Here is a 14868-nt window from a genome sequence, read left to right as displayed (position 1 = left end):
CAGATACTGTTTCCAAACATGCACTTGGTAGTTTACTTGCTCTGTGTGATATTCAAGACTGTTGGATGTTGGTGGGAACTTTTCATTTCAGACATAACTGGATTGTTTGGTACATTGAACCAAAAGTCTGTGCGATGTGATCTGGTTCGCACAGGCTTTTGTATTGTAAGTTCTGGTTTGTAGATATTATATAATCCGCCTTGAAAGGTTGTATTTCTGTTTTTATCTTGGACTTCTTGGCAGTGTTTACCAGTGTATGGCAAAAACAGGCAGTCATACACGACGATAAAGTCGGGCACATCCGATTTCCATGGATAAAAACAGTTAAAAAACTTTCAAAAACAAAACAACAAAACAAACAAGTACAATTGGACCTGCTGTGCGGATTACGTTTTTTTAATGTCATCATTCCCAACATGGAACAGTGATAAATCCTCAAACATAAGCACCAACATTGTGGACCTTGACCTAAATTCACCTTGTTCAAATTTGAGATGCATAAGCATCAGGAATTATATTTCGTGTGGATGTAGATTGGTTTAACAACAGCGAGTAATTGTGGTCTTATGCCGCTTTTGGCAGTATTCAAACGACGGGCGTCAGAATTGGGCTTGAGACATTGTATTTAAGTGGGGACTCGAACACTGACACTGAACACGGCGTGCCAACACTTGAACATCTAGGCTAGTGAAAGTGAAATTAAGATTGCAAATTCTTATAATTTTACGTTGCCAATTGAACATTTAATCCTCAGAATTTTATTCAACTTAGAATGTAAGCTGTTTAACAAATGATTATAATTTCAAATCACTTTCTTTGTTTGCATTACAAGGGGGTATGCACATTAAATAAAACACCGAGAAGAAGTTGGGTTGGTCTAAATTAACGCTCATCACGTACCGCACGTGTTCTTGTTTCCCTGCTGCGCTTATCCCCTTGCAATACAAACCAGTAATGACGATTTGAATCTATGATCGTTTGTTAAACAACTTTTTTCCTATTTTGAATAAAATTCTATGAGTAAAATTTTCAGTTGGCAAGATAAAATTACGTGGATTCGAAATATTAGTTTCACTATGTCTGGTTTACTTTTTGTTTAAAGTGAAAAATCATCTCAACATCGGACACCACCATACATGTACATGAGACAACACCATCACATTCACCAATACATGGCGCACCACCGGCATTACATGGGTACACCACAACATCCACCAATGCGTGGGGCACCACCACCACATGCACCACTACATATAGACACCACAGTCACAGACACAGCATGGGATTCAACACAACCACCATTAATTACGACACAACTACATCCACCACTACACCACTGCTAGACCTAAACCACATCTATCACTGCATGCATGTCATCATCAAGATATGGTACTATGGTAGACACTGAGGTGTTTTAGCCCATTATGTTCAGTGGTGGGTTTGTTCATCCTTTCCTTGTGCAAACTAGCAGTACTTCTTTTTTATTCTTTATACCACGTTTCAGAACCACTTTTTATTCTTCATAATACGTTTCAGAACTAATTCTTGCTCCTAGTCAGCTGTTTTTTTCCAGATGATAAGATATTATATTTACTAGCCAGTGTTTAGAATACCTCTTGGCTACATTTTCAGCTACATGTACTTTTGCTGAATCAGCTGTCACGTAGATACAAGTCATGGTGTGGATGCATCTTCCAGTCATCGTATACTGTAGGTTAAACATTTCTGGATTCAGATCTGGCTTTACATAATCGTAGATTGTACATCTGTTTATTCAGATTTGCATCTAAATGACCGTAGATTGTACATTTGTTTATTCAGATTTGCATCTAAATGATCGTAGATTGTACATCTGTTTATTCAGATTTGCATCTATACATATGGAAATTAATTAAGCAACACCAAATTCAAAGACACATAAAAACTTAACAAAGTTTAACGAAGTAATTTTGATGATTGATTATTCAATTTTGATGTATTGACATACAGCATGAGCTTTTCATGGGTTGATATGACGCGCGTGAAGCTTGCACAGCGCACGTGCATTGCTTTAACCTCAACTTTCGAAAAATGCACTTTTTCCCTGGGGTGTTTACAAGCGCAGGTTGTCGATTGCATTCGGTTTTTCATTCATTTCAATGTCATGGCACGTAGGAAATTATCAGAGGCCACTCGTTGGCAAATAATCGGCATGAGGAATGCTGGTATGTCTCTAAGACAAATCGGGACTCAAATCGGACGACATCATTCCATAATTTCAAAACTTTTGAAAAAATACCGGGCCACTAATGAAGTTAAAGACCTGCCTAGACCAGGAAGACCCAGGAAGACCACAGTCCGGGAGGACAGAGCTTTACTGAGACTTGTACGGCGCAGGTCCTTCGACTCGAGCTCTCGGTTGAGACAGGAGTGGCTTCCAGGGAGACCCATCTCGAACAGGACTGTTCGGAATCGTCTGAAAGCTGCAGGATACCGGGCAAGGAGGCCAATCAAGCGACCCAGACTGTCTCCAGCCCATAAGGCAGCCCGACTGGCCTGGTGTAATGACCGTTTGCACTGGAACATTGCCTCTTGGAGGAAGGTCCATTTCTCAGATGAGAGCCGGTTCTTGCTGCACATGGTGGACGGTCGTACTCGGGTCTGGAGGCAGAGGAACACAGCAATGGCTCCACGGAACATCCAGGAGACTGTGGCCTTTGGGGGAGGTTCCGTTATGGTATGGGGGTGCATTTCCATGAACTGCAAGTTGGATATCATTACCATCCGTGGCAACCTTAACGGTGTTCGTTACCAACAGGAGGTTCTTGACAGGGCTGTGGTACCTCATTTTGAGAACCATCCTCTGGCAACGAGACCCATATTTATGGACGACAATGCTAGACCTCACAGGGCGCATGCTGTAAATGATTTTTTGCGGCAAAATGCAATTGACAGAATTCCATGGCCTGCCATGAGCCCTGACTTCAACCCCATTGAACATTTGTGGGACTTTATTGGCCGTCGTGTGAGGCAGAGAGACCCACCAGTCCATAATCTCAACGAATTGACGGCTGCCCTGCATGAGGAGTGGAACAGGATCCCCCAGAATCAGATCCGGAGACTCATCCAAGGAATGAGGAGGCGTCTGGAATCGGTGGTGCGTGCGCAGGGAGGACACACTAGATATTGATGAAAGTCGGTGTGCAGACTCTCAGATGACTGTTCTTTCTTTCCATGTGACATTTGTGTTAATACACCTGACAACAACGTCTGTGGATGAATAGTAAATTGTGTCCATTTTTTCATGAATTTAAGACAGTTTTAAGAATTTGGATTTCGTTGCAATAAAGCAAAGTCTTGATACTTTTTCCCTTTAAGTTGTTTGTCAGAGATCGTCTGTTGAATAAATAAGTGTCAAACTATATCAACCCGGCATATTTTGATTGTCAGAACACTTCAAAGTTGCTCCAATAGAAAAAATTGGGGTGTTGCTTGATTAATTTCCAGGTGTATAAATGATCGTAGATTGTACATCTGTTTATTCGGATTTGCATCTAAATGATCGTAGATTGTACATTTGTTTATTCAGATTTGCATCTAAATGATCGTAGATTGTACATCTGTTTATTCAGATTTGCATCTAAATGATCGTAGATTGTACATCTGTTTATTCGGATTTGCATCTAAATGATCGTAGATTGTACATCTGTTTATTCAGATTTGCATCTAAATGATCGTAGATTGTACATCTGTTTATTCAGATACAGATTTGCATCTAAATGATCGTAGATTGTACATTTGTTTATTCAGATTTGCATCTAAATGATCGTAGATTGTACATCTGTTTATTCAGATTTGCATCTAAATAATCGTAGATTGTACATTTGTTTATTCAGATTTGCATCTAAATGATCGTAGATTGTACATCTGTTTATTCAGATTTGCATCTAAATGATCGTAGATTGTACATCTGTTTATTCGGATTTGCATCTAAATGATCGTAGATTGTACATCTGTTTATTCAGATTTGCATCTGGCTTTGAATAATCGTACATTGCCCATGCGTGTATTAAGATCTGGTTGCAGACAATAGAACATATAAAGTAATACATGTTTTACATAAATATATCAAATTCCGATTTATTCCCTTAAAATTGAAAGATATTCTTGTGAAATTCCGATGTTTTAATGACCTTTCTCGTGTCTTGTTTCGGGGAAAGGCATAGACTGGATCAACTGCACAAAATGATGACACAATAAAATAGGACTTCACTAAACGTGAGAATCCTTGAGAATAGCTTTAAAACTAACGCTTTGGGGGATCGAACCTACACTAATTGTCAAAACGGTTCACTCACTCACTCATCTGTTTTGGACGTTGGGTTTTGATGGCCGCGTTGTATGCGTATACAATCTATAACATTCTCTGACATTACACTGAAGTGTTTTGACCTGTTTCCAAAGTGTGTTAATAAGGCGCTGTCAAGTGTAATGAAGATTTAATTTGGGTTTATTGGGTGGTTTTATATTCATATAATGACCGACAAAATCCGGATTGTCACCTAATTGTGTGAATGTAGTTGGCGAGTTTCAGATAACTTCAGTAAGGCAATTCCCATTATCCAATGTTCTACGTGTTCTAAAATGGGACGGAGTGATAACACCTTAAACAAGATTGCCATATGACGTACCTCAAACTTAATGGGGATGTCTGCAGACATAATATAGTTGGACATCAGTTGCAATACGTTTGTACACAGTTTCGCAGACAAACGAAACTCGACCGCATTATGTTCTTAGTTACTTTGGTATTCCGTGCAAATATTCTCAAAACCACATGAATTGTTCTTAAGAGGTTTTAATACATTTCTACTCGGATCTGAAAGAGGGCAATGGATTCTCATCAAGTTCTACTCGTTCTGCGTTTATGTAGGTCTTACAGAGGTCTTAGTCTCAGCACCGTGTGCATTACGATATGACATGGTAGAGTATACAGATATGCCATTTGGGATAACAATTTTTGCCTGTGAAACACGAACAAATTTGCAGCTGTCAACATGCTGAATGCTTATTTCCTGCAATTTTTATTGGAAGAGTACAATGGGCTGGTAGAGCAAGAAAGGAGGGAACGAACAAGAACTCGTTGGGTGAGAAACTGGCTTTAACCTGAGAGGCCAACAGCTGTGGAACATTTCATCAACTGACACTGGATCTCCGCCTTGATGATCATGAGTCCTACAATTTCTTCAGAATCACCCCAACCATATTTGATGAAATTCTTGAATTCATCACCCCTTCATTAAATAAGATGTCTTTCTTGGTCCACCCTCATTTTTCTGTGGAGGCATGGTGATGTCGATGTTTCCATCTTGAAACTGATAACGGAAATAAGGCTGGGCTGGATACTTACAGAAATCAAACCAGAGCATGTCTGCTATTACCATTGCACACGCTAGAATCAGAGTGAGTATGTAGTGAGATGTCGGAATACGAGCTGGTAGCGACGTGGTAGGTCTAATTCAAAACGGGTATAAACTGACCAAAGACGGGTTTGAACTGCTTGAAAACGTTGTTCACGTGGGATGAATGCGGATTTCTTTACAGTCTATACGTAATACCATCTGTCTGGGGATTGAGCACAGATGAGGTGGACATACTGACAACTGTTTATGATCAAACGAGCATCGTGCTAATCATGATTGATGAGAAAGTCCATTCAGTCTTTCAAATTAATGACGTGTCATGTCTGTATCTTATGATTATTGCAAGTGGAGTTGTTGTGTCAAAGGATATAATTCACAGCTTCTTGCATGTTGAACAGAGCAAAAGGATTAAAATGTAGTCAGCTGAACTCTAAGACTTCCAAGACAAACTTTTGGTCACATTTACATCGATTGAACCTGAAACTGAAAATCTCCTCTTCTACATTGATTCCGAAAAGTCAGTAAAGTCCAGGGATGAGAAACTCCACACAACAAATGGGCCACAATTTTGATGTTCACGAAACCGTCTTTACATCTTGTGGACAGGTTTGTAATGCTATGTATGTACCAAATAATCTTGTGATGCTTGTAGATGAAGTATTGACAAAACTCCCACCAACACCCAACGGTCTTATTGAGCGAGTCAACTACCATGTGCGTAGTGTCGATACAACCAATCATGAAGATTCCTTCACCACTTGGCCCTGGTTGGAGCATTTGTGATTGTCAACTTATCCCTTTTCTGATGTCGAGAGATCCTGCTCCCCGTGGATTGGTTGAACTGACGTCGAGTAAATGCAAAAGGTCAGCATGCCACCAGAGAGATCTATGTCAATGCAGATGAACTGATTTGTTGTGCACAGAGACATGTCTTTTTGTAAGGCAGGTGATTGTTGCCCGAACAGCTTTGCCTTGTAGATGACTCCAATTTTGATTTGATGCAACACAAGATATGAAAGAATGTGAAGAGGAGAGTTAATTATAAGCTTCTGAATGTATCAAAAGTAATTAAGAGTTATCTGACAGACTACATTGAATAGCTACAACAGGGCCGAAATTATCATTTCTCAATTAAAGGAGCACTGTCAACATTAAAAGAGTGTTATATCAATACGTTTATGCAAAAAGTAGCCTGTAAAAAATGATAGGGGGCAGCTGCACCCCTGCTTCCCCGACACTGTACAGCCAGAGTTTAGATGCAGTTATCGGCCTTGAAGCATAGTTTTCTGATGCTTTGGATGATGTTATTTCATCAGCTACTTTTGGCAAGTGACGCTTTCATAAACCATACCATAGAAATTTTGGTCTTTTTGATACTGTATGAAACATTTGACATCAAATGAATTGTTTGTTTACATATTAGTACAAACTTAGTCCCCTGCTACGTATAAATAGTAAATCTACAATGGCGGCCATCTTGGCAGCCATTTTGAATTCTGGGTAATATGAAATAATTCCATATAACATGCTGTCACTCTAGAAGTAAACAGGAAACAAAAAACAACTGATTCTAGTTACAAGAATAATGTATACTTTCAATAAATATATCACCACCACCCATTTCCACGACATGACCATACTAAAGTAATTGTTTTGTGCCCAAGCCACCATTCTAGAAGAGAAAAGTGTCAAAAAACATGAAAAGTATCAAGCACAGGTTGTAATTGGACACATTCGGTGATAATTTTTATTTAAATGTAACTGCCGAGAAGGCAACACACGACAATTCAAGACGGCGGCCAAAATGGCTGCCGTTTTTATTAGTTTTAAAAGCAAAACTATGACAAAAGATTTATGCATCCTTTAGCAATACACAAAAGTCAAGATGAAAGTGATCAGATAAATAGTAGTACAACTATCCATGATTAACTTTGAGATGTTGTCGGGTAGCAAACCAAATGTCATGAAAATGCTCACAGACTCCTACCACATAAAATGGCCTGTAAAACAAAACCTGATACCACAATCTGAGAGTATTAAAGGCCTTTTCATGAGCCAGAAACATCACACTAAATGAAACTAGTGTCAAACCAAATCAGCACTGGGGAGGCTACGAAATCCTGTTTCTAGGCCCCTTCTGAGATTCTCCTCCTGGACTAATGACCTGGGTTAGATTACACCTTACTCATTCACTAATCCATAAGTATCTCAGGTGTGGAGATCTAAGGCTTCAGTGTGGCTAGGTCCGTAAATAAATGTTTGCTTACAATAGGGCTGGGACGGGTGCTCGGGTATTCGAGTCAGGGTCGGGTATAGGTGAATTCGTGTCCTTTTTACTTGGGATCGAGTACCCGGAAAGGGAGAGAACTCTGTAATGATGAGAGCAGATGTGTGTTTTTCATTAAATTGGCGTAGGGCACATTAACATCCTTGGTATTGAGATTATTGTTGACGACTGCAATTTATCTGAGCATAAGCAGTGAGTTGTCTAGTTACAGTAACAGTAGGAACGAAAGGTTCTATGTTTTAATGAGAAATGTAAGTAAAGGTGTTACTCTACATATTAAAGACATACATTAAATAACTTGAGATCAGTTTTATATGTTCTATTGCCATCACTTCTATAATTATCTCTGTCAAATCGTGATTGAATATCCAGAGGTTGACAAAAGCGAACGAGCAGACACACAAATAAGACACACTATGTGTTTATTTCTGCAAATACAAGAGATAGACCAGTGGTATGTCTAGAGATAAAACACAATTGTTGGATCAGTGTCGTGATACAGCAGAACAAACAAAACCTGATTCAGTATCATACACTGGAGGTAGGTCACGTGGCTTCAAAATAGTGGAACTATACTCATGATATCAAGCACAGGTGTGCCTTGTCCTGACATGATAACGTACAGGCAGCCATGCAGCGGATCCACAAGGCATTCGTAAAGGTACGACCTCGTAACTCCACAGTTTACCATAGGCTTACGAATGTCGTACCGCTATGAACGCTTTGGACTAATAGTCTTCAGTGTGGTGTTTAAAAACAAATACAGCATGTCAGGATCCCTAAGGATTGCGACAAGGTCCCATGATCGTATACCCAAGACTTCATAATAGACTTGAGGTAGTGGCACTGCTGATATCGCTTTGCCAAGGATGGTCCTGGGCCTAGATTTCCGAAGCTCTCTTAACGCTTAGATAGTCGTAAATGCCATACTTGCGATCGAAAATCTAAGCCTGGGCCTCATTACAGCAACCTGCTTTAGCGCCATTATTGTAGTGACTGTGTGTTTAAGTTTACAGGGAGGTGGATAGCCTGGCCACGCCGTAGACTCCGGTTTGGTTGCCCACATAGGTACATTGTGTGAAGCCCATTTCTAGAGTCCCCCGCCGTGATAATGATGGAATATTGCTAAACGCAGCGTAAAACCAAACTCACTCAATTTAGGTATACGATCACTTTATGTATGGAGACCAATGGACACACAGTGCACATATTTATAGATCTACTTACCAACAGACTCTTGCTTTTCATCTCTTACAATGTTACACGGGCATGTACTGAGAGAGCTCTGACAAAGCACGTCTATGACATATTGTTTAGGTCATGTACTGAGAATACCCGGCATGCTGCCTTTATTATAAAATATCCTCAAAATGCATATGGATTAATCCTTTGGTTTCCTACCCAGCAACATAAATACAGGCCATGATATATTCACTTTAAATTCTTCCCCAGTTGAGGTTTTGTATAAGGCCGCCAAACTGAAACAGAAAATAAGACAATGAACAGGATATCCTTGAGAGTTATTAGTTTGTGTTGCCCAATAGTTTCAATTAAAAAAATGCATTGAAAAGCATTTTTTTATTCCGCGAACCGACCCGTGAAGGTCCCGGGGTAGAATAGGCCTTCAGCAACCCATGCTTGCCATAAAAGGCGACTATGTTTGTCGTAAGAGGCGACTAACGGGATCGGGTGGTCGGGCTCGCTGACTTGGTTGACACATGTCATCGGTTCTCAATTGCGCAGATCGATGCTCATGTTGATGGTCACTGGATTGTCTGGTCCAGACTCGGTTATTTACAGACAGGCGCCAGATAGCTGGAATATTGTTGAGATCGGCGTAAAACTAAACTCACTCACTCACTCACTCACTATTCCGAGAACCAGAAGTGCCTAACTGTTTTTAAAAAGCTTATTTATGCATTCGGAATGAATGTAGACAAATTATTTGCAATACTGTAATTTAAACCTATGGAAAATCAATCTCTGGTCCTTATATATTCTTCACATCCTATCATGCGGAATGTGAGTACAAAACATACATTTTGAACTGGAATTTTAAATAAATTTATTTCTAAGGAGTTTTTTATGCCATCTTTTTAACAACGTTCACTGTACCAGCCTTTCATGTGCCCCCCTCACTATACTTCTGAGTAGAAATTCAAAGCATACAAAACACGAGCGTACCTGTATATATGAATAATATTTCTTAAATGACTTCACCACTGGAAGCACAGGGACTTGTATCGCTTAGAAACGGCGTTCGAACAGACTCAGGCCATACAGTGGGAATGGCCAATCGGATGGCCTGAGTCTTGTTTGTGCGGATCTGCTCAGTTCCCTTGAATGTCAAGGTCACTTATGGCTGACAAGTGAGTAGGACTGCCGGCTATTTGGGTGAAAATGCTTGCTCACTGTCCGAAAAATGACATGTAGATATTGCAATAAGTTTTCCGACCCGCGTAGTGCCGCAACTGATCGAAGCCAGCCCAATGCTGGTGCTGTCAACGTGGATGGAATTAATAAACGAATTAAGAAGGTGAGTTTTCGCCGCATTTGGTGATCCCTGATTTTGGCGTGAAATTGCGGAGGTAGCTGTTTTCGACGATTCGTGGTGTACAACTTTGGAAATAATGATCCGATTGTGACCATTTATAGCTCGTTTTGTAGGGAAATCATCTGGCTTTCGATCCGTTGGCCTCAACGGGGCCTTAATTTTACGCGGTGACATGTAACTTTGATCGAGAAGGGGGTGGTTTCTTCGTTACATCCCTTTCCTTTTATATAGTACCTATATGTCTTTCGAGCGCCCTTTCAAATACAAATCTCTGTGACTGGAAGCACCAACACAATGTCAAATTATTACTACTTACCTGTGCCTGATGTTCTCGAGGTCAGAAGCAGATGGGTGTGCTTTCAGGTAAGACTGCCAACCCGACCAGGAGGCAAGGTAGCCAACAAACTGGTCAACTGTCCATTCCTTGGAAATCTTCAAGGTCTCATCCCTGTCAGAAGAGACATTTATTAGGACTGATGTTCCTAATGCGGTAACGCAAAAGGATTCTACGATATTGCTGAAACTAGATTTTGCAAAACATGACCTCTATCTAATAGGCAGATACAGTGTGCGTGCGTGCGTGCGTGTGCGCACCCCTCTTTCGTCCTAAATGTTTAATATATGGCCATTGAAACGCTCGTGAGTGTTAAGTGTCCATCTCCCTTTCTCAAAAACGCTGTATCCGCCTCTGATCTTTATGTGGATCACATTTTGGGGGGCTTGGATCGTAAAGATTCTGTCAGCTGTTTTGAGTGGTGGAATTCTAAGGAAAGGGTCGTTTGCTTGTGATGTGGAAAGTTTTTGAAGCATAGACACTGTCAATCTTCGACATCCCCACGACGTTACAAACTATGAATGTAAAAGAGGTATATTGCTCATTTGTATGCCTGTGATATTATTGCTGGCGCATACCAACCTGAAGAAGCCTTGGTAGGGTAAAGAAAATTCTCTGTAATGAGTGTTTATATGGTTCCTTTTATCATCCCAGTAGCCCTTCAATGTCCCCCAATAGAACTGAAATTACAATAAAACATAATATCATGTATTTCTGCGAGTTGTCACAGGCGCAAGTGTTATACGCTCGTCCCATATTGGAATTGTCGGGTTACCGTGTAACTTATTCTTTCTTTATACAATATTACTGAAAAACATGTTTGTGGAACAAATAGAAAGATAGAATTACAGTTTATGGTCGCATACATGACTATTGCAACTATACCATGACATTATGCACGTGTGTGGGCGTGCGTGCATGTGCGCGCGTGCGCTATTACTAGTCAGAGTACTGCTGGTTCTACATTACTAACCCACCGAGATTCTGTGACACTGTGTAACATGGATACCCTACTCACGTGCACAACACTGACTTCAAGACGACCAGTCCTTGTCTTATCCCTGCGATCCCCATAATACCACCAAGGCAACAATAAGTGCAGATCTTATTTTATTTTGGTATGACGGGAATAAAAGAAACGCTCTGTCTGAGGGATCGCGCAGTCAGGCTCGCTGACTTGGTTGATACGTCATCGTATTACAAATGCGTAGATCGATGCTCATGATGTTGATCACTGGATTGTCTGGTCAATTCTCAACTACTTACAGACCACCCAATATAGTTGAACTAATGTTGAGTACAGCGTAAAACTAAACTCGCTCACTGACAAGATACGGGGGCGGTCAGGCAGAATCCCTTCAGCTTTTACGAAGTGAGGCAAAGGTGTTAACAAGACAATATTGATGAATGTACCTTACTAGTCAAACCTCAGTTACCTTGGATATAATTTCCTGTGCCTGAGGGTTGTCCATGGTACAATTACCATAGCCGTATGCAACCATCGCCCCACCCGGGCGAAGAACCTTATCAACTTCTTTATAAAACTTTCCTGTGTCCACCCAGTGAATGGCTTGGGCAATGGTCACCAGGTCAGCACTGTCCGGTGGGATCAATGTGCTGAAACTCTCCGCGAGGCCAACTTCAAACTTCAGATTCGGGACGTCTGACGCGGCATGCTCTACCTGTTTGGAGCTGACGTCAACACCGACAACCTGAAATTCAGTCAACCGTGTATACAAATTATATGTACAGGGGTCGCATGTGAACCAGACAATACGGTAAATAACATTAGGAGCATCGATCTACGGAAGTGGGATTCGATGACATACGTGTCAACCAAGTCAGCAAGCCTGACAACCATATGCCGTTAGTTGCCTCCTCCGAGAAGCATGGGTTGCTGAAGAAAAAGATTCAAACCCCGATGTTCACAGGTCCACCATAACACTTACACGCAAGTATTCCTACTTCCCAAACACGGAAGGTACTTGCGTCACAGATTAGTCGAGCAGCATCACGTGGACATCTGAAATAAGCTCCACATACTGTATCGTTGTTGGGAATCTGGCCCGTGACAAGCGAACGCTTTAAGCCACTTGGCTACCCCACCGTCCCTCATTAAAGTGTGTGAGTGAATATGGCTACATTCCAGCAATATCACGGGCCCGTACACCAGAAATGGGTTCCATACACTATTAGCCATGTGGGTAATCGAACTCGGCTATTCGGCTAGATGAGCAAACGCTTGATCACTAGGCTACATCCCTACCCCCAACATAAATATGTCAGATGGAGGATTTGATACATGATACATAAACAAACGGCGTCAGCAATCACGCTGCACGTATGTAAATATTTACAGAAAGATTAGTGTCAAACCTAAGGGAGGGAATCTTGATCACAAATATTTTCATGCATGTTGAACTATTTTTAAATACATAAACTAGCCCGATTATATAAAAGTGTACAGGCACCGCAACGTAGGGTATTAGACTGATGAGGACTTTTCCTGGAGACAGTAAGTAAACATCGACAAAACAAATTTTAATCTACAATTTGTTAAAAATACACGCAGCAATAAAAGATAAACACTTCATCGCCTGTTTACTTTGGACAAGATATTTGCTCTCAAACACGCGCATCGTGCACTCGCGGACGTCGACACAGACACACACGCAAAGACACATTACATTAGGGCCGTCTATTCTCGCAGTAAAACACACTGCCGATGCATGATACTTAGCGGTTGTTTACATCATTGACCGGTAACTAGGAAGTGGCCCAAGTCTGTGAATTATCAAAATTCTGCAATGTAACGAATATTCGTGAGTTTTAACCAACTAGGAAAAATTGTAACTTTTCCCCGCCCTTTCCGACAGGATTCCCCTTCCTTACACCTAATAACGTTACTTTCCCCTTATGCCGGAAGAATGGGAGTAGCTAAGATACATAGCTTTCACTACATGTAGTGAACGCTATGTACCTCAGCTAGAGTGGGAGACGCCTCGAAAATGTCAGCGGAGGACGACCAAGTTTTTCATCGAGCTCAAGTGAGATAATGCACCTGATGGATCAAGTAGTTGATAGATGCAGGTGTTAGAGGGGGGATCTCTTCATTTAAAAACAAGTATACATATACGAAAAAAACTGTTTGTACTATTTTTTCAGCCGATAACCGTGAGTACCGCGAGAAGACACCAGCATAAATCTGAAAAACAAAGCACTCAGCTAAACTAACGACACAATCGATTCCTGGATTATTTGCTTACACAAATCTCACCTGTTTGAAATATCGGGTCAAATGCTTCGTACTTTGACCTGAGCCGCAGCCAACGTCAACAGCAAGCTTGAAACAGTTTCCCCCATCTCGACAGAAGCTGCAGATGCGCTCATATATGTCCTCGCCATAATTAGGACGATATTTGGCGTACAAATCGGCGTGTTTAGCAGCCTCGAAAAGTCGCTTACTCATCGTTTATTAAACGGCGTTTATAACAAACCAAGAATTCAAGTTATCACACCACATTCGACGTGAACTGACATCGAATGCTGGCTGTCTGAGCAAGTCTGCACGTCCGCGGCGCGAGATGTTGAGTTTCTGGTTATCAGTCGAAATTAGAGTTACCTCCCCTACTGCTTTATTTGCACGAGCTCTCAACAGCGATAACCCGTTTACGGAGCTCTCTATCTCTGTTGCTTGCCATTTGACAGCTCCCAACTCAGCACGCCCAGCATGGAGATACACTCGAAACTGATGCTATGTTTTCGGAGAAGTGATACCATAATGTCGTTGTTTACATAATTTTATATATGAAGGAGTATTTAGTTTTTACTGTATACTTCATTTAACTGACATGTAATAGAAGGCAGATTAGAGAGCAATTAAGTCGACTGACGTTTAGTCCAACAATAATGTTTATCTTCATTACATCATACATCACGTAAGAACTTAACGAGAACTCACGTGTGAGTGAGTTAGGTTTCATTCCCCTTTGAACACTTTTCGTCACTGACGGTTACTTCTTATGTGAAATCCTCTCTCAAACCTAGAAATCCCACTACCCTGTGTTCCTGGCGCGTCCGAGGAACGCAATTCCCTTAGCGGGGACGCACCTGACGTGAACTAGACAGACCGTGCCCACGAGAATGCAAGAAGAAATGTTAATCTGCAATCTCGACTCATACTTACACCAATCATATAGTCATGTACACAAACATAAGATGAGAAATGAAGTTTATCCAACGGGAAGATTAATTACCATGGTGTAACGTGTTTTCGGGGTAATAGCGCGAA

At 41.0% G+C, this 14868-nt stretch overlaps 1 protein-coding gene across 1 annotated transcript; it reads right to left on the bottom strand.

Annotated features, from left to right (window-relative positions):
- Positions 1–8094: 8094 nt before the first annotated feature.
- LOC137272522 (putative methyltransferase DDB_G0268948) lies at positions 8095–14214 on the bottom strand. Its single transcript, XM_067804910.1, has 5 exons — positions 13855–14214; positions 12014–12289; positions 11160–11257; positions 10560–10691; positions 8095–9167 (listed from the first exon to the last, which is right to left on the bottom strand). Exons 1-5 carry the CDS (start codon positions 14044–14046, stop codon positions 9071–9073), a joined length of 795 nt encoding a protein of 264 aa, XP_067661011.1. The 5' UTR covers positions 14047–14214; the 3' UTR covers positions 8095–9070.
- Between the last annotated feature and the right edge of the window lie 654 nt (positions 14215–14868).

Source organism: Haliotis asinina, chromosome 2 (assembly GCF_037392515.1).
Source record: "Haliotis asinina isolate JCU_RB_2024 chromosome 2, JCU_Hal_asi_v2, whole genome shotgun sequence".
Lineage (NCBI taxonomy): Eukaryota > Metazoa > Mollusca > Gastropoda > Lepetellida > Haliotidae > Haliotis > Haliotis asinina.
Note: the sequence above shows the minus strand (reverse complement) of the source record. Positions and strands in the feature narration are given on the sequence as shown.